Source organism: Tiliqua scincoides, chromosome 1 (assembly GCF_035046505.1).
Source record: "Tiliqua scincoides isolate rTilSci1 chromosome 1, rTilSci1.hap2, whole genome shotgun sequence".
NCBI classification, from domain to species: Eukaryota; Metazoa; Chordata; class Lepidosauria; order Squamata; family Scincidae; genus Tiliqua; species Tiliqua scincoides.
The window spans coordinates 107,132,210-107,151,372 of NC_089821.1; the positions used below are offsets into that span (position 1 = coordinate 107,132,210).

General features: G+C 44.2%; 1 protein-coding gene and 1 pseudogene across 1 annotated transcript in view; one reads left to right on the forward strand and one right to left on the reverse strand.

The window, feature by feature from the left end:
- The window catches only part of LOC136645409 (dynein axonemal heavy chain 11-like), a 264,485-nt gene extending 246,753 nt beyond the window's left edge, over positions 1-17,732 (reverse strand). Inside the window, 7 exon segments of the mRNA XM_066621643.1 lie at positions 2,113-2,229; positions 3,198-3,365; positions 5,583-5,816; positions 13,650-13,861; positions 15,393-15,492; positions 16,935-17,124; positions 17,716-17,732. Coding sequence (XP_066477740.1) covers positions 2,113-2,229; positions 3,198-3,365; positions 5,583-5,816; positions 13,650-13,861; positions 15,393-15,492; positions 16,935-17,124; positions 17,716-17,732 — 1,038 coding nt within the window.
- LOC136638120 (5S ribosomal RNA) lies at positions 12,383-12,503 on the forward strand (annotated as a pseudogene).
- Positions 17,733-19,163: the final 1,431 nt, after the last annotated feature.

Consider the following 19,163-nt stretch of genomic DNA (forward strand, 5'->3'; position numbering starts at 1 on the left):
AAAGGTGATGAAGACCACAATTTAAAAAGAATAAAAATGTATCTGATGATCTTTTACTATGTTTTTAATAAATTAGAGACTACAGTTCTTAGGTAACAATTAGTGGTAGGTTATTTTTTCAGGATCTGGCCTTGAGTAAAATCAGACAAAACTATATTCAGACACCCCCCTAAGTTTAACCCCGACTTATCTGAGGGTCATAGAAAATTCCGTGATTGTTGGCTCAGAACCTGCCCTCGACTTATCTGTGGGATTGATTTATGGGTGAGTGTCTGCAGTATATCTCTAGTCAGAGCCAGCCCAAGCCCAAGATGTCCTGGCACCTGAAGTGGCATGCCAACTGCTGCCCTCCATACCCAATGATGTGCTAGCTTCTGCTCTTCCCACTTTCCAATGTCCTAGCCCAGTACTCTCCTTCCTTCCATGTTTCCTCTTCTTCTCTGTCCCCCTCTTCCTTTTCCAGTCGAAAGAGTGGAAGAAGAAGGAGAAGCAGGAGAAGGCATATAAGTGGACAGGGTTGGGCTGCCTCCCATCAACCTATTGCCTGAAGTGACCACTTCAGTGGGCCTCATAAATTGACCAGCCCTGTCTCTGGTGTGAAGAGAGAAAAGTAGGATGATGGAGTCAAATTAGATGTGATAGGAAAATAAAGCTGAACAAAAATTAAGAACACAGGAGTGACATTCTAATCCTCTTAAGAGTATGTAATGTAGTTATCCCTATGTATTGGAAAGCTCAAGGGTATGTTGTTATCAATTATACTGATTGAATTCTACTGAATTTTTGAAAATCAATAATTATCCATGTGTCATGAAGAAGCATGCCTCAACTGAGGACCCCCTTTCCCCCTAAATGACAGCATTCTGTGTATATTGAGACTAACTTGGGACTCAGCCCCCATCTGTCCAAAGCTATGTATCACATGTACTACATATAGCATTCCCCCCTTAATGACCATTTCAGTGACATGGAGAGGGGGGATTTGCTGCATGGGTAACAGCCTAACCTCCATACCTACTTTACCCAGGCTTCGCGCACTGGAGAGGACACTGTTCCAGAACCACCATTCAGAGCGTGACACCATAGTCTTCCGAGATTGAAGGATGCCAACATCCCCTTAAATGTTTATTAAGTCCTATGATGCCTGGTATTGCCTAGGAAATAAAAGCCTTAACCAAAACCTTCCAAGATCCTTGCTGGGTTTAGGTCACGCCTAGTCATTAATCCAGTCAGCTTACTTTACTTGAAAGTGGAAGAACTGTTAATTTCACGCCATCCTATTGGACCTTGGGGGCTAATCTCCCCAAAATAGGGCAAAAGAAACTAACCAACTAGGTGAAATTGCAGGAACTCAGTCAGGATGAAAGCTTGTTGGGGTCTATCCAGGACAAGGTTGATTCTTAAGAAGATATTTCTCCCTGGTGCCTGATGTTTAATTGAATGTGTACTATTTAAGTCAGGGAAGTCTTAGTTAGAACTCGCTTAAATTTCTTTTGAACCTGACATTTTGATCTCAAGGATAACTTTTGACTGTTCTTCCCTTGTCCTGCTTTATTTCTCAGTATAACTTTTTGTTTGGATGATATAAACTTCACTTTTTTTTTAACCTATAGAACAATTGGTTAACTAGGTCCACTTCTCTACAGCCTGTCTCCATCAAAGCCCTACCCACAAAAAGTCTTGAATATGTGTATGTTTGTGGAGAAACATATGTGTATGTTTGTGGAGAAAGAGGAACAGAAAGGAGCCATTCATCCAGATCTTGTCTCCTTTTGGTTCCTCCTCAGGTAACTCAGTGTGAGGGCTGTTGGTGAAAGACAGATCCCATCAGTTGGGTTGGAAGGCCTGTAACATGGCCATAAATTCACATTGGCAGTATGGCAGTGAAAAGAAAACTGGATGCGTGTATGACAGAGTGTGCAATATATGTGCTGACGTGATCTGAGGGTAGAAAGAAGCACAGATTCACAGAGTTGAATGTGGTTTCTTTCAGTGCTATCCTAGACATCATGACACCATATCAGACACTGTGGAGATCTGTGGAGTTTTCAAGCTTATATAACAGAGGTCCCAAAAAAATTTAGTTTTTAAAACAGCAATAAATATGTTTACCTTAAAAGCAGATTCAAGTCCTCTTAGCTCCTGAAAAGCAAGATTTAGTATTGTTCCTAACCGGTTATCAAAGTCGTTTATCTGCTGAATACATCTTGTGTAATCTGAGAGAAATTCCTGTATGACAACGTATAGAAAACATAAACTTGCATTTCAGTTTACAGTTGAATATGCAGCCGTATGTTTAGAAACTACTGCTAACAACTGAAAAATGTATATTTCAGCACAAATCCCACTATGAAAATGGTCATGTTCATTGGTCTAATCAACACCAATAACATCCTTAGTCTTTGTATGTTGCGATACATATTGTTTGAATGGCTGACACACAGCCCAATCCTTCCTAACTCCCTGCACTGTGAAGCAGTGATGCCAACATGGTGTCCACTGCAATCCATGGGGAAGTTTCAGCCTCAGAAGGGCTCCACAGGGTAAGGGAACATTCATTCCCTTGCCACAGAATGAGCCCGTGCCCAGCTGCTGGAGCTACTTGGACCAGCACCAGCTATACCGCTTTTGCAAGTCTGCATGGACCAGTGAAGGCGGATCAGACCTGGGATGGGAGTCAGAATTCAGCAGGTACCACTGCTGCCAAACCCTCTGCCTTCTTGGGCATGATCCCCCTTCCTCACCACCCCATTGCCTTCCCATCCCATCCTGCCCACCCCATTCCTTCCCTTTCCCGCCTCCCTCCCACCTCCTGCACAGCCTTATCTCAGGTGGTTTAGAGGAGGCCCAACCTCCATTAGTGACAGTGCCCTTAGCTACTGCTATTAGCTAAGCCATTAGAAAATTAGAAAGGCATGATCTGGATACAGTAAGGGGAAGTTAGTGGTGAGGCTTATAAATTTCACTTAGGGCTTCCTAGCTTTCCCCCTATAATTAAAGGAATGAAGATTGTGGATTTCACTAAGGATCCCCCACCCCAACATCCTCTTCTCATTGTTCAAGCACTGTTGTAGCCCTGACAGCTAGATCAGAAGCGGCACTTCATGTACTGTACCAATGTACAGCCTGTTTCCATATGTTTGTGGCTCCTAGCTAGGTCAGGGGAACCTATATTCACAAAATATATTGTTGCATACCATGCAGTTGTAGTCCAGCGGATCATATTTACTTTCTTGCAGAATCTTCCAGCTTTCATGAAATTCTTCATTCATGCAGTGAATCTCTTCACTGAGGATCTTCCCTCTCAGGCCCCCAATCTCAATTTTTTCTAACTTAATAAAGTCAATAGCTGACGTAAAAAGTTCCTTTAAATTAAAAACAGATTCAGTTAGGACTCTTTCTTCCATATAGGTTATATTGTTAACAGCCCAATCCTACCCAAATCCTGCTGCTGATGCAGCCAATGGAGTATGTGTGCACTGTATCTCCTGGGCTGTGCAGTCAGAAGGGTCTCATCAGGGTAAGTGGACTTTTGTTCACTTACCCCAGGGAAAGCCTTCACCACCACCATGGATTTCCTCATATATATTCCTGTAAGTTTGAGACGTGTAGTGGCAGAGGTAAGGGAGACAGATGGGATTAGAACAGGGGTGTCAAACTCGTTTCATACCAAGGGCCAAACAGCATTCATGGTGCATGCTGAGGGCCGGAAGTGATGTCATTAGGCAGGAAATGATGTCATTAAACAGGTCATAACCAAAAATAAGCACTTTTTCCTCACTTAGGAACACTTAGGAACTGCAAATGACAGAAGAGAAAATACACAAATCTTGATCATATTTCAAGATATGGGAGAGCCCAATTTTCATGTGGGCTGTCCTTACAGCAGTAACACCTCAGCACTGCTCAGCAGCTGAGAGCCTGAGGGCCAGATACAAAGCTTCCGCAGGCCGCATCTGGCCCCCAGGCCTTATGTTTGACACCCCTGGATTAGAATAGCTGCAATCACGAGTGATTCCAATACCACCCATGGTCCAACTACCTCCCTGCCCTCCATCCCACTTAGGATAATCCCCATTCCTCCCCAACCCCATCTCATTCCACACTTACCTGTGCTGGTCCCATAGTAGGTCTCCTGCACTACTGCAGGTTGTGGCAGCACACCTAAAATGTGTGAGCTGCTAGAAACTATTTTACAACAACAGAACTCTGGTCCATTGTGGCAAACCCTGCTCACGCCAGCCAATCCCAGATAGAATTGGGACATAAAATTTTATCTTAAAATTACTCTAGTTATGGTTATCCACCAGTATGGTAAATGTACCAGTATAACAAATACAGGGCCCTCTTTATCTGCGGTTCTCGTATCCGCAGTTTCACTTAACCATGGTTGTGGGGTCCCTGCACCCCTGCATCCTCCGGAGGCTCTTCTGAGCCTCGTAGAGGCCACATGTGTCCACCTGCAGCCTCTGCAGGCCTGAGAGGTGGGGGGCATCCCTGGTATCCATGGATTCAGGTATCCATGAGGGGTTCCAGAACAGACTCCCCTGTGGATATCAGGGCATGCCTGTATTACAATATTACATTCAGTGGGGCAAATGAGGAGCTTTCTGGGGTGGTAGCTAAGTATATAAATATGATAATCAAGAGATGTATCTCTATGATGGTCACAAATGGTTGAGCCTATGTAGTAAGATCTGGTTGGTTACAGCTGGAGGTGAACTGTCTTTCATGCATCCATCCATCCAGTCTTTTGTTTTACACTGTTTGTATTTTAAATATGCCAATAAAGGTTTCTTAAACTCTTGAACTGAACAATATTACACATTGTGTACATTTAATTCTTTACACTAAAAAAATGTGGCAAAGCATCTTATGGTCTTCAATTTGAAATAATGTTAAATTAAGAAGAAGATTAAAGCAGTGACAAGTTAATATTTCTATGACAAATGATCTCAGAATTGAATAATGATGCACAGACGCATACAAGGTAGGTTGCACTTCATTCCTGAATTCAGTACTGCACAATTTTCAGTCATGGGTGTGCTCTGACAGGACAAACATTAAAGTGTGACAAAAGTTTTCAATATCTGACAGACCTTGTTCATAGCCGAGAAAGACATGAATAATAAATAGGAAACATGTGCAGACAGAATTAATATAATGGAAGTACACTATCCTGTACTTGAGGAGATACAACCAACAATACAAATGCGACTTGAAAGATGTCTGACAAATGTGGAATAACAAGTAAAGCCAACGAAGTGCAATTGTTATGTAATAAATCATGCCTAACCTGTTTAGACAATTCTAATATTCATCAGGGGAAATTGTTCAAAAGTTAGATAGACATTTGGTCACCCCTGGGCAAAGAATTAAAGATCCCCCTATCCCCTGCAGTGGTTGGAACCCATTTCATTCTATCCTCAAACATACTATTTCCTTTAACAAATACAGAAGTAGTACCTATATGTTTAGAGTTTGAGCCTAACAGTACCACCAGCACATGGTATGATAAATAGGCACTGGAGTTCAATGTTGACAAATTAAAAGTTGTTAATTAAAAGTAAGATTTTTTTTACCTCAATATACAGCAGCCTCTGGAGGATCTTATCAAATCTTGAGAACACCAAATGAGAGGGAAAGTCCCATGGCTTCACACTGGCTTCGCTACCATGCTCACAAACCATTTCTTCTCGATATGTAAAGAATGTTTTCTTGAAAGTTCTGAATATCCGTAGCGTTTGCTTTATTTTTTCCATTCCCTCTTCTAGGTCCATTGTAAAAATCTCCTCAGGGATCAGATATGCAAAAGCCTATTTTGATAGAAAGGACCCAACAAATTGAAATTATTTTTTAAACGGTATTTCAAAATCTTACTCAAGCGTTCTCTTCACAGTCACAATTTTCCTTTGCTGTAACAATTCACATCCTAACATCACTTTCAGCCCAATCTTCTAGAGCAGTGTTTCTCAAACTGTGGGTCAGGACCCACTAGGTGCGTCATGAGCCAATTTCAGGTGGGTTGCCATTCTTTCAATATTTTATCTTTAATACATTAGACCAGGGGTCTCCAAACCTTTTGGCCAGAGGGCCGCAGCAAATACCTGGCACAGTGTTGAGGGCCGGAAAAAGAATTTAAATATAAAATTTATATAAATAAATTAAAGATAGAACTTAGATGAGTGAATAAATGAATGAATGGGCTCATTCATTCAACCTCTCTGGCCCTTAGAACACCCTCCATACACAACAAGCGCATAGTTCCTGTCACATTCAGCCAAGTGGGCCAGAAGCTTTCAGGGGACAAGAGGCTTGTCACGGGTCGGATAGAGGCTTGCTGCGGGCCGCATCTGGCCCCCGGGCTGGGGTTTGGAGACCCCTGCATTAGACAATGCTACCAAGGTTTGTGACTGCATTTGGGGAAATGTCACAGATCTGTACTTTTAACAGGCTACTATGAAGATGCTTTTAACAATAATAGTAAGTTCGACTTAATACTGGTAGAATTGCAGTCTAGGATTGTAAAAAATTTTCCTGCTTGATGATGTCACTTCCGGTCAAGACATCACTTCCGGTGGGTCCCGACAGATTCTCATTCTAAAAAGTGGGTCCTGGTGCTAAAGGAGTGAGAACCACTGCTCTAGAGCAAATTCTGATGGACTAGTAGAATGCATTTACAATTTTACTTGTACAATGTATTAATGTCCTTTCTGTCTAGAACAGGACTGACCAGCTTTTACTATAAAGGGGATCACAAAACCCCAGCATCACCCCTAACTGGGCAGACGTGGAAATAATTGGCTGTGACATGATGACATCACTGCTAATTACTTCCAGGTTCTGAGTCACCAAAATCACTTGCAGGAGGAGGCAGCAGGAGAATCAGGCAGAGGAGGCATTGGGTGTGGCTGCACTGTTCTGGCTTCTCCTTCAAATGCTTTGAACTCTGCAAGTGATAATCCATTCATTGCAGTGGAGGAATCCGTTAGTTTAGTTTGCATCCCTTACAGCATAGACAATGTGTGTACAGTGGATCTTATGTGGCTTCGGATGGCTATTTTCAGGTAGAAGGAGCTGGGTTCATAGCACTTTTACTTTTTTCTCCTTTATTTGGTGAATAATAAACCAACGATACAATAATACAATTGCTGAACAAAATAACAAATGTAAAAAGAAAAAAAGAAAGGGAAAAAAGAAAGAAAAGAATATATATTAATGACATTTCTCCATTTTTTAACTTGATCAAGAATTTTAATATTATTAAATTATTTGCTCCCAATGGCTGAATTTGAATTTGCTACCAATGAAATGAATTGTTTCCTAACAGAAAAGAGAGCGATCTGCAACAATTTAATGCTTTGGGCCATTTGATGCAATCCTCACCTGTATGGCCTTGACACCAGCAGGCCAGGCAGTTGAGAGTTAACTCTGAAAGCCTGTGTTTCTTCGGCTCTGGCATGGCAACATACAGCAGGGATTCCACACACAGGATGATTTTGCCTGCCATATGTGCTGTATTTCCTGTGCACGCAAGGACAAGAGCTCACAGGCTCACAGTTAGCCTGATTTCCCTGCTTTTTGTCAGTTTAAGCCTGCCCCCTCCTGTTGTTTATTAGTTTTGTGAAGTTTGCAGTTTCATGTGCAGTTGTCCCAGAAACAAAGCTAGTGCAAAAGGCAATGGATGAAAGAAGGAAGGGCAGTTTCACATGTTCATGTTTTCTCTGCATGAGAGTCTCCATTACAATGGGAGGGGCCACATGCCGAGGAACAGCTATTCTGGTCTTTTAAACAAAAACAGCTCCAAGAGCCACAGCAGTAAAAAGTGTTGAGCACTGTGTAGAAAGGACTTAAGCTTGAAATGCACATTCAGAGTTGCTTTTGAGACTTCAGGCCTCCTAAGTTTTTGCTTGCATAAGCCTCACATATTCACGCAGGTCCAGATTGCCAAAGGCTGCCATAACTTTCTTGTTATGTGAGTCTAGCTGTAAAGAGATACTGTTTTCAGGGCTGGCACAAGACCTCCCAGTGTTTGAGGCAGTGTGCCAAATGTCACCCCCTCCCCCTTTACCTGGTGATGGGCTTGCTTCTGCTCCCCCCAATACATGCTGATATTGGAAAAGGAAGATGAGGAAGGAGCCAGTGGCGTAGCTAATGATCCTGCTGCCCGATGCAGAGCTCAAGATGTTGCCCTGGAAGCGACGTCACACCCGGAAGTTACATCACTTCCAGGTTTTGATGTCACACCCACTTTTTTAAAAAGTGAAAAATAAAAAATCTGCCACATCCCCCAAGCTGCCTCCCCCCAGCACCAGCTCCCTCCTACTTCACCTCCATTCCCTCTGAGGTCTTACACTGGGCTGCTCCTGCAGCCCCGTCAGGCTCATGGGGGGGGGGGGAGAATTAGCCTGCCACCACTGGCACACACCCCACCAGCCAGGCACATTGGGCCATGGGCTACATTGAGGAGAGCCCTGTGCGTGTGAGGGGAGGTGGGGTTTTGTTTGGTGGCACAGCTTGGGTCCAGCCGCTGGGGGGGGGGGGAGAGGAGGTTGTGGAGAAGCCGCTGTTCACATTGATTATGGGGGAAGGAGAACTCAGGGCAGGCAGGGGGGAGGAAGTTGCGCCTGACTGACTGAGGCTCTAATCCTATCTGCGCTTACCTTGGAGTAAGCCCCATTGGGTATAATGGGACTTACTTCTGAGTAGACCTGCCTGAGCTGGGCTGGGCTGTCAGGCTCCTGTCCCAGTCCCACTTTCCTGGGAGTAAGTCCCATTGGCTATAATGGGACTTACTTCTGAGTAGACCAGCACAGTCTTGGGCTCTGAGTTGCAATCCTCTCCACACCTTCTTCAGAGTAAGCCCCATTGGCTACACTGGGACTTACCTCTTAGTAGACATGCCAAGGATTGGCTCTGAGTGGGTGAGTGAAAGGAAGGCTTTCCTGCTGCAGCTGGGGGGGGGCGGAGGAGGACCTGGGTCTTGGGGCAGGCAGGCAGGAGGAAGTTGTGCCTATCTGACTGAGGCTCCAATCCTGTCCATGCTTTACTGGGAATAAGTCCCATTGGACACAATGGGACTTACTTCTACATAGACATGCAAAGGATTGTGCTCTGAGGCCGTGCAGGAGGTGGTGGTGTTGGTGGTGGTGGCAGCGGCGGGGGCGACGCGCCTCATCCTCCCTCCCGCTGCTGGCTCTGGTGGGATAGGGGCAAACAAAGCCTTCAGCGCCTGCAGCTGTTGGCTCTCAGCAGAGGGAGGGAGGAGAAGGAGGCCCTGTCACAGCTGCCTCCTCTCCTGCACCTCCTCTCCCCGCATTGAAGTGCCCCACGAAAGCCTTCCAAAGCCCTGCCGAGGTCTCAGGCACAACGGAGCAGAGCTGCAAACTTTCTCCACTCAGTGCCTACTGCTCAACCCCTGTCCAGGCTCCACCAGCAACAGACACGCGGTGCGTCTCCTCGCCTCCTTCTTGCCCAAACGCAGTGCGAGGGCACCTGGCAGGGCTGCAGCAGCCCAAGGCAACTCGCATGCAGGTGGGGCTGCCCCAATGTTGCCCCCCAGCCCCTGATGTTGCCCCTCTCAGCAGCCATAGCCTGGTGCATTTGCTATGCCCTGCACTTATATAGCAACGCTACAGGAAGGAGCAGAAGAAAACAACTGGAGGAGAGGAGAGTGGTGTGGTGGAGTGTCTTTGATGTTCCAAGTGTCAGTGGTGCTCTAGGCCACCACTTTCCTCTCCTTCACACTTCCTCTTCTGCTCTTTCCCCTCCTTCATTTCCTATTCAGGAAGTCAGAGGAGCAATGGAGGCAAGGGAAAAGAAAGAAGAAAGGACGGGTACATAGTTTTGAAAAAGACACACAAACTGCAAAAGCATTTGTCTGTACTTTGTATATTAAATGCTTCAATTGGTTTCAGTATATATGTAGTTAAACTTTAAGCTTACACATTACCAACCAAATGTTATGGTCTACTGATTCAAACATACCATTACAGGCAGCCCAATCCTAACTTGCGCTGGAACAGGCAGGCCAACTGGCTTGCACTGTATCCAGCACAAGATAGGTGCTGACTGGAGCACAACTCGGGGTAAAGGGATTTTTTTTCCCCTATGGGGTTTCTCAAATTTGTAATTTTTGAGAATTAGCTGATACAAATCCAAATGGCCCATGTAAGGGTGATGGGCTGGGAATGGGGGTTAGGATTTAGCCTGTGCTGCTGAATTCTTGTAGTAGGTTATACATCCATATACTTTTTGATTTTAAATCTCTTCACTCTTTTGGCCCTCCTTTATTATGTCTTTGTTCTTATTTGTCCTCTCTTTTTTCTGTTCAGTTGAAACTATCCTCTTGGCTCAACATCATGTTACATCTTCTGTTGTACACCTCTCTCTCTCCCCCCCTCCCTTTTTCTCTGGAGGTCTGGCCCTCCTGAAGTCATCTTCCTTTACTTGTTTCTATTTAAACAGCATCTTAAAATTTACCTCTTTCCATCAGCCTTTGAGTTCCCTCAGAAATCAAGGCCATACAGAAAATGTAATTTTCTACATGCTCTACAGACAGAGCAAAATATTGCTCAGTTTTCTGCATTTTTGAGTAATGGAATTAAACATAAGAGAAGGGTGGGTACCCTGCAAAGAACTGTGTATGTATGTTTCTCCCTCTCTCCCTCTCTCTCTCTCTCTCCCTCTCTCACTCACACACATATGTGTGTTGAAGGCCTAAATTTAAATGAGTACCTTCCATCTTTAAAAATGTGCATTGGTCTCCACATAAAATGTAATGGATTTATACAATGGCCATCCAAATACAATGTTTTCAGTTATTGCTCTGTTCATGGATTTTCCAGTGATGTCCATATAAATGTTTCATGGATTGAGGTCCTTATATCAGCTACAGTAAATAATATAAATACAATAAGGGACTTTGCTAAATCAATATATATTTGCTAACTATTTTTTAGAAACTGACTGGTCATTTTAGTTACATCTATTTTTATGTTATTGATCTCAAAATGGCTTGATTCAGACAGATGCATAGGTTTGTGTTATACACACCATGTATGTGTATATGCATCATAGTACCTTATAGCCTTCTAATGGTACAATCCTATAGTGCTGCTGCTCCGTAAAGCATGTTGTGACAGCACAGAAGTTAATAGTGCCAGCAGGAAGGCCTGCGCTATCATGCTGGTGCCAGCGCAGGCCTTGACGCATGCAAGTAAGCTCTGAGTTGGGCAGTGGAGGGGTTGGGGGAGGGGTGTAACAAGGCAGGAAGAGGATGGGGACGGGGCAGAGTGGGCAGGTCAGGCTTGGGAGGGGGGCAGGATGAGTGCAGCAGTGCACACTGTATCCTATCCTTCTTCCCAGGGCAGATCCATGAAGATGGATCCACTTAGACTTGTACCAGAGATTTAGCAAGTATGGAACTGAGAAGACCTTGGTTGACATGGCTCAGGCTTACCCCAAATGTCCCCTTATCTCACTGAACCCACCAGCATTCCAACAAGCCCAATAGAATGCAGCAGAGGCCACGCTGGCACCACTGCATCAGTGTTGGGGAGGTTGGATAGAATGGGACTGTAGTAACTAGGATGGCTGGCACAAAAGCTTTGGGCACTGTCCCCTCCCTATAATTCAAGCACTTGCATGCTTCAAGTGAAATCTTGTATTATCAGGAAAGATTGAACATGTTCCTGCAGACTATAGTTCCAGTTCAGTTCTAGTAACGCACACCTTGCCATGTGTAACAACAAGTGGAGAAAGAGATAAACATCCTCATAGACATAAAAATCCAAATTCAACCAGTTGGGGTGGCAGGGTCTAACAGCCCAATCCTAATGAATATGCTGTGCTGTGATACAGTGGAGCTGGGCCAGCCTCTGCTGCAATACAGTGGTGCTGGTATAGCCTCTGGTGTAGCCTTCTCTTGCCCTGGGGTAAGCTCCAGCAGCCACTATGGGGCAATTCAGACTTACACCAGCAAAATCACTGATGCAGTTCTCAGCTGCCTCATGCCAGTAGGGGGAATAGGAGACAGCAGTAGTTCCCACCCCTTCCTGGGCCTGATCCACCTTCATTCTGCCCTCCCCCAACCATACACTTGTTCCCCTCATCCCTCTATGGCCCATGGAGAGCCTACCTGCTCCATTGGGCGCAGGCCCTCAACTGGCACAGGCACTAGGGCTGGCACCACAATAGTCAGCGCTGCCACAACACACCTTATGGCACATTTGAAACAATGCATGTCCTGCCAGTGCAAGGCTGGTTAGAATTGCACTATTGGTATCATAATTTGTATTGGTAGCCTGCTTATGCACATGTCACCCTTACTGTATGTGGAATTTTTTCCCTTTAACATTGGAGACCCACCATTTTAAAAGCTGCCTATAAGCAACTGTTACCCTGCACATGCCTGATCTCGTCTGATCTCAGAAGCTAAGCAGGGTCAGGCCTGGTTAGTACTTGGATGGGAGACCACTTGGGAATACCGGGTGCTGTAGGCTTATACCATAGTCTTTCAAGACTGAAGGTTGCCAACCATATAAACAACGACAGGAGGACAACATTTAATTCTCCTATTCCATTTTAAAATGTGAAACTGGTTTCCCAAAGAACTATGCACAGAGTGAATTTTCCATATTTCAGTAAGCAGACTAGGTGGCCTCAGAGGCTCCCTACAGCTCCATGATATTAAATGGAGGTACCCAAAATCATTAGACACACTTGAAAATCTGAGTCATAAATCTTTCTATCTGGTTAACATGTTTATGCTTTTGCGTAAATTATTTTCATGATCTAGAACAGGGGTGTCAAACTTGTTTCATACTGACGGCCAGATGGCATTAATGATGCCTGCTGAGGGCCGGAAGTGATGTCATTAGGCAGGAAGTGATGCCATTAAACAACTCATAAGCAACAATTAGCACTTTTTCTCACTTAGAAATTCATTAGCTGCCAATGACAGAAGAGAAAATATGCAAATCTTGATCATATTTCAAGATATGGGAGAGCCCAATTTTTGTGCGGGCTGCCTTTTCAGCAGTAACAGCACTGCTCAGCAGCTGAGAGCCTGAGGGCCAGATAAAAAGCTTCCGCAGGCCGCATCCGGCCCCTGGGCCTTATGTTTGACACCCCTGATCTAGAACTTCTTTTTAAAAAATCATATGAAACTACTGGATTTCCAACGATCTTAGAATAAGCAGATATTCCAATCATGGCACTGAGGGCACAATCCTAACCAACCTTCCAGCACTAGCATAGCTGTGCCAGTGGGGCATGTGCTGCATCCTGTAGTTGGGGGGCAGTCCCAGAGGCCTCCTCAAGGTAAGGCACTGTTTGTTCCCTTACCTTGGAGTCACATTGCCCTTAACTCAGTTCTGAAAAGCTGGTTAGGATTGCGCCCTAAAATGCTTAAAAACATTAGATGTCATGCTGGTAAACGATACAAACATTTCTTTTGACAATTAATGTTGACTTTCAGCGAGGCAAAGCACAACTCAGACCAGCAAAGAGAATGTAATTAAATAGTTTGTGCGCCCTAACTGGAATCCATAAACTGCAACTTACTATGGCAGATGTCGCTATTTAAATCCTTTATCAAAGAAACATATAACTTGCTAACTGAAACGTGTAAAGTACATTTTCCTTACCCTGTCAATTAGAAGATTGCAAAACTCCTGTAGCAGGACACCAATTCTGTTGCGAAAGCAGTAGTATTTGGAATGGGTCCAGATCAGACAGATGGTATGGAAAAGGGGTGCAATGAGACGTTCAGCATCTGAGAAGTTGGATTCTTCCAAGTCGGCAATGTAGCGTTTTAAAGGGCCCAGATACAAGTAAATATCTTCAGCTTCAGAAACCGCTAAATGGTAGTAGAAAGAAAATTTATTGAGGAAAACTGTATTATCTACCATTGATTTGGATACTCTGATGCTGGGGTAACAAATACTTCACAGTCTGAATTGCATCCATCTAAATCAGGGGTGCCCAAACCCCGGCCCGGGGGCCACTTGCGGCCCTCGGAAGCTCCCAATCAGGCCCTTGGAGAGCCCCCAGTCTCCAATGAGCCTCTGGCCCTCCAGAGACTTGCTGGAGCCCGTGCTGGACCGACACTACTGCTCTCAGCATGAGGACAACTGTACGATCTCTCATCTGAGCTGTGGGACAAGGGCTCCCTCCCCTACTTGCTGTTTCACGTTTGTGATGCAGCAGTAGCAGCTAAGGAAAGGCTGGCCTTGCTTTGTGCAAAGCCTTTTATGGGCCTTGAGCTATTCCAAGACCATTCATTCATATAGGTTCCATCTCTAACATATTCATTTATGTAAATTTATTCAAATTTTAAATTGTAAATTAATTCTTTCTTTCCCGGCCCCTGACACAGTGTCAGAGAGATGATGTGGCCCTCCTGCTAAAATGTTTGGACAACCCTGATCTAAATGCTCCAGTCCTGCCTCTACTTTCCTCCATCTCTTTAGGAAGCATACAGTTTTTAGGGAAGTCATGCAGACTGCTGCACTGGCAAAGAAGGACATCTTGGTGGGCCATATAGAGTAGAAGTTCACAGCTCACCGCAGAGCACAGTTTTGTATGCATAAGGTCACAGGATAACTGGTAAGGATTGGAATACCTCTGTGGGAGATCTGCTGCCAGTCACAGAGAAATGGGCCACTGGTCTGACAAGAAACAGATAAGACAGATTTATGGAGGACTCTTGGTGGTGATTACTCATGGCAGATAAAAACAGAGCTTCTGTATTCAGAAGCAGAAGTCTTTGGTTATAACAAGATGGTGGAGACAAACATGGGATGGCTGTCTCTGTCATGCTATGCTTGTAGACTTCAGAGGAGTACTTGACTGACTGCTGTTAGGGACAAAAGGTTACTCTTAATCCTTACTCTTCTGCAAACAGAATTTAACTTAATTTAACCTTCTGCATCCCATACAGTCCTATTCTGAAGGGTCTCCTGACTGTCTAAAGCAGCCATTTTCAACCACTGTGGTGTAGCACACTGGTGTGCTGTGAGTGGTCCACAGGTGTGCCACAGGAATTTGGGGGAAGGTTATTTATTAGTAGGAACAATGGGGATGTGAGCCTCCCCCCCCCCCCCCACTGGCAGCATGGTGCACCTTGTCAATTGTCAAAAGACAGATGGTGTGCCTTGACAATTTTAGTACCTTGTCAAGTGTGCCATGAGACCAAAAAAATTGAAAATCACTGGTCTAGAGGTGTGTTTTCGGGGTCCACAGGGGGTTGCTCTGCTGTGGTGGGGAATTTTGCCTTTGGAAGCTTCATCCCTGCCCACTTTTTAGGACAAACCCCACAGCCCTCAACTAATTAGACCTCTTGTTCGATGAAGCGAGGAAATTATTAGGCAGGTATACATGGCTCATACCTTCTTCCACTTTTAAGGTGAGCTGTTGGAAACTAGGGTAATAGCTGCTTCTTGTCCTTTTCAGAAGCTCTATTATTTTGTGAACCTTTGGGTTTTGCAACTATAAAAGCAGAGCAGAAACAACATATGACTAAAACAATAATCCATTCAGCCTAGATCCCTTCTGAATGCTGCTGCCAATTATTTATTTAAATTACAGACATACAAAACCAACCACCTTTCTGTAAGCAGCACCCTGATAGTTTAGAAGCTTGGAATGTTAGCAACTTCCTGATCCCAAAGAACCACCTGCCCCTCCACCTTCCCACTGTTCCAAAAGTGAAATGAGTATTGACCCAATTGGAATTCTTTCAGCAAAGACGAGAGTAGTGTTTCTCAACCAGTAGTAACCGTACCACCAGTAGTACTTGAGGTGGTGTCAGGTGATACTTGCAGGACCCACAGAGCCCCGTGAGATCAGAAATGCAATGCAACAAGCAGCCTTAGGAATTTTGGCTTGTCAGACAGAGCTCCAGCATGCATTTTTCGCATGCCTGAATGCCCTCCTGTCTGCCCTGAGCCTCTTACCAGTGTTTGTTGCATTGCATCTAGCCTCCCAATTCTGGCAATGACATCATCACCAGTTACTTTTGGTGGTACTTCCTATAGGCAGACCATGCAAAGTGGTATGGCGGAGGACAAACATTTAGAAATGCTGGACTGGAGGTACAGAGTGATGCAATACTAGCCACTCTGGCAACAGTGTCTGTCTACATCCTTATGTAGGAATGATCAGAGGAGGCATCCAGGCATCCAACTTGATGATGTTCTACTTTTAACTGTTTATACTGAAAAACTGTTTATACTGAAATTTCTCCATATACTCACAGTCTCTAGGTTCTGCCTCTTTGGAATGGTCAAAGTTACAGTGTTTCTCAAACTGTGGGTTGGGTCGTTAGTTGGGTCGTAAGCCAATTTCAGGTGGGTCTCCATTTATTTCAATATTTTATTTTTAATATATTAGACTTGATGCTCCCATCGTATGTGACTGCATTTGGGGAAATGTTACAGACCTGTAGTTTTAATAAGCTACTATGTATATTCTTTTAACAATGCTAGTAAAGGGGACTTGGGTAAGTGTGGGTAGGATTGCAGCCTAGGATTATTAAACATTTTCCTGCTCGATGATGTCACTTCTGGTCATGACATCACTTCCGGTGGGTCCTGACAGATTCTCATTCTAAAATGAGAATGGTCCCGATGCTAAATGTATGAGAACTACTGCTGTAAGAAACAAAACCCAGAGCAGAGCTATGTAGACAAAAGAGTGGGGCTATGCAGATAAATCAAATGCTCAGGTCTCCCACTGAACTTTAAAGGACAAGTTAAAATTAACCTGGAACACAGTTGGGAGGAGAGAATAATTGCAGGCACTACTGCAGGGATCTCAGCAATATATTGATCCCCCTTTTCTCCACTTGCCATAAAGTGGCTAATTGATGATTCACAACAGAAACTCCACATTCACTCTCTACTGATACAGCTTTTCTAGCAGTGTCTCACCTGCTCAAAAATCCCCAGCAGGTTTTCCTTTTGCCTCTGCCAGAACTGTATTTCTTCAGCAGGTCCGGGGTTTTCTCCCTGTAAGAGCAGCTATACAGAATCCATTTTTAACACATCAGATATCAGATGGGTCCACTGGACTACCATGGTTTCAATTGTATACAGCAAAGTCGTGTCGATGTATGGTATCCTGGGGCAATAAAGAAGCAGGAATCAAATACTCCTACTGGAAACATGTAACCGTTTAACTTTCGCTTCTATTATTTATACCGAGTAAGAGTACAGATTCCATTCCTCCAATTACATGGTCATATGAGAGAGAGAGAGAGAGAGAGAGAGAGATTACATTTTATGCTATGATAGTTTGAAATTATCAAGGTCAGTTGGAACTTGTATCCTAGAACACCTGCAATCAAATTCATTTGAGCCAGAAACTCCCAGTGCAACTTTGGGAAGGTTCAGCATTCACCAGTCAAATGGGAATTCTGGAGCCCTACTTCCCAGTGTTGGGAAGATAACTCAGATCAATATCTTGAACATTCAAAGCAGTGGCTGAAGTGAGGGGGCATGTTTCATGGACATTTTCATTCCTACAACCATAGTCCCTTTCTTTTTGGCTTTTTTGCAAAAGGATACAAAACTGTTTTTGAAAAGGAGTGCCAATCAGGTTGGAAGTTGGACGATGTCCCCATTACTGAGGCAACCAAGTTGACACTAGTCAAGTATGACTAGCAATGAGGAGAATGGACACATTCTGAGCAGAATATGGATGGAAAGGCACCTTTGCGTGATGTGCATCTCATCAGAAATTATGCATTGAGGATGGACAACCTCCAATGCAGATGCATTCCAAATATAAACGTCATCCACTCACACAGCATTACTTTCTATGGGATCCACATTAGCATGTGCATTTGAAAAGGCATCCCCAACACATTTTGACCCAGCCTGCAATGTGTACTTGGTTAGAACTGAATTGGGAACAAAAAAAAGTCTTGCCATATATTGCTGTCAGGCAGTGAAACTGTCCACATAGCATATCAGGGAAGCAAATGCTACTATAAGATGTGGGAAAAGTGCAAAGGATTGGAAGATAGGCTTTTTAAAACGTGGAACTTTTGCCTCTCCCTTTCCACAATCCCTCCACTTTCACACAAAAAAACTGACTCCCCTCAGCATTTGGCATAGCACTAAGTAAAGGTCCTATACACCTTTTTAATTATAGCAAATGAATTTCTCAAACTGCACAAGGATCCTGTGTCTACTTCCGATCCTGTTATAAATGATGACTGTATTGAATTAGCTCCTCAGATACTGTGGCCCATTTGCTGATATGCTTGGAATTCTTTCCAATGTCAAAATCCATTCTGTGCTCATTCAGACCCATTACGCTTGTGCAATTCTAGCACTCTACTTTGGCCTACAGCAGGGGTGTCCAAACTTTTTGGCAGGAGGGCCACATCATTGGGGGGCTGAATTAATTTACATTTCAAATTTGAATACATTTACATAAATGAATATATTAGAGATGGAACTTGTATGAATGGTTGAAGGTCTTGCAATAATAGCTCAAGGCTTATAAAAGTTCTTGCACAAAGCAAAGCCAGCCTTTCCTTCACTGCCACTGCTGTATCACAGATGTGAAACAGCAAGCAGTGGAGGAGCCCTTGTCCCACAGCTCATGCAAGAGGTCAAACAGCCATCTTTACACTGAGAGCAATTGCATCGGGCCAGCACAGGCTTCAGCAAGTCTGCAGAGGGCCAGGTGCTCATTGAAGATGGGGGCCGGATTGTGATTCCCTGAGGGCCGCAAGTGGCCCCCGGGGCCGGGGTTTGGGCACCCCTGGCCTACTGCACTGTAGGCAGTGATATGCTAAGATGTCCCACTGTACATTCACAAGTCATCTTGGCTTCAAACACACATTGTCATGCATCAACTCCTCAATCACCCTCACCAAGGTGACTGAGGGGAATAAGATGAATGAAAGTGATTGTAGATTTTGTGGCAGTTGAGATGAAGGGAAGGCAATGCACATTTTTAAAGTACATTTGCATTGTGTTTAGCTGAACTCAGTCCTCTGGGTTTTTCATTCCTGGAGTGTTTTAAAATGGCAAAGTGTTGAAGAACAAGAATTTGGTTAGTAAACCTGTGACCCTGAATAACTGTCTTTTAAAGGAACTCAGAACAACACAACTAAACAATCTTCAGTTTAGGGCCCAATACTATCT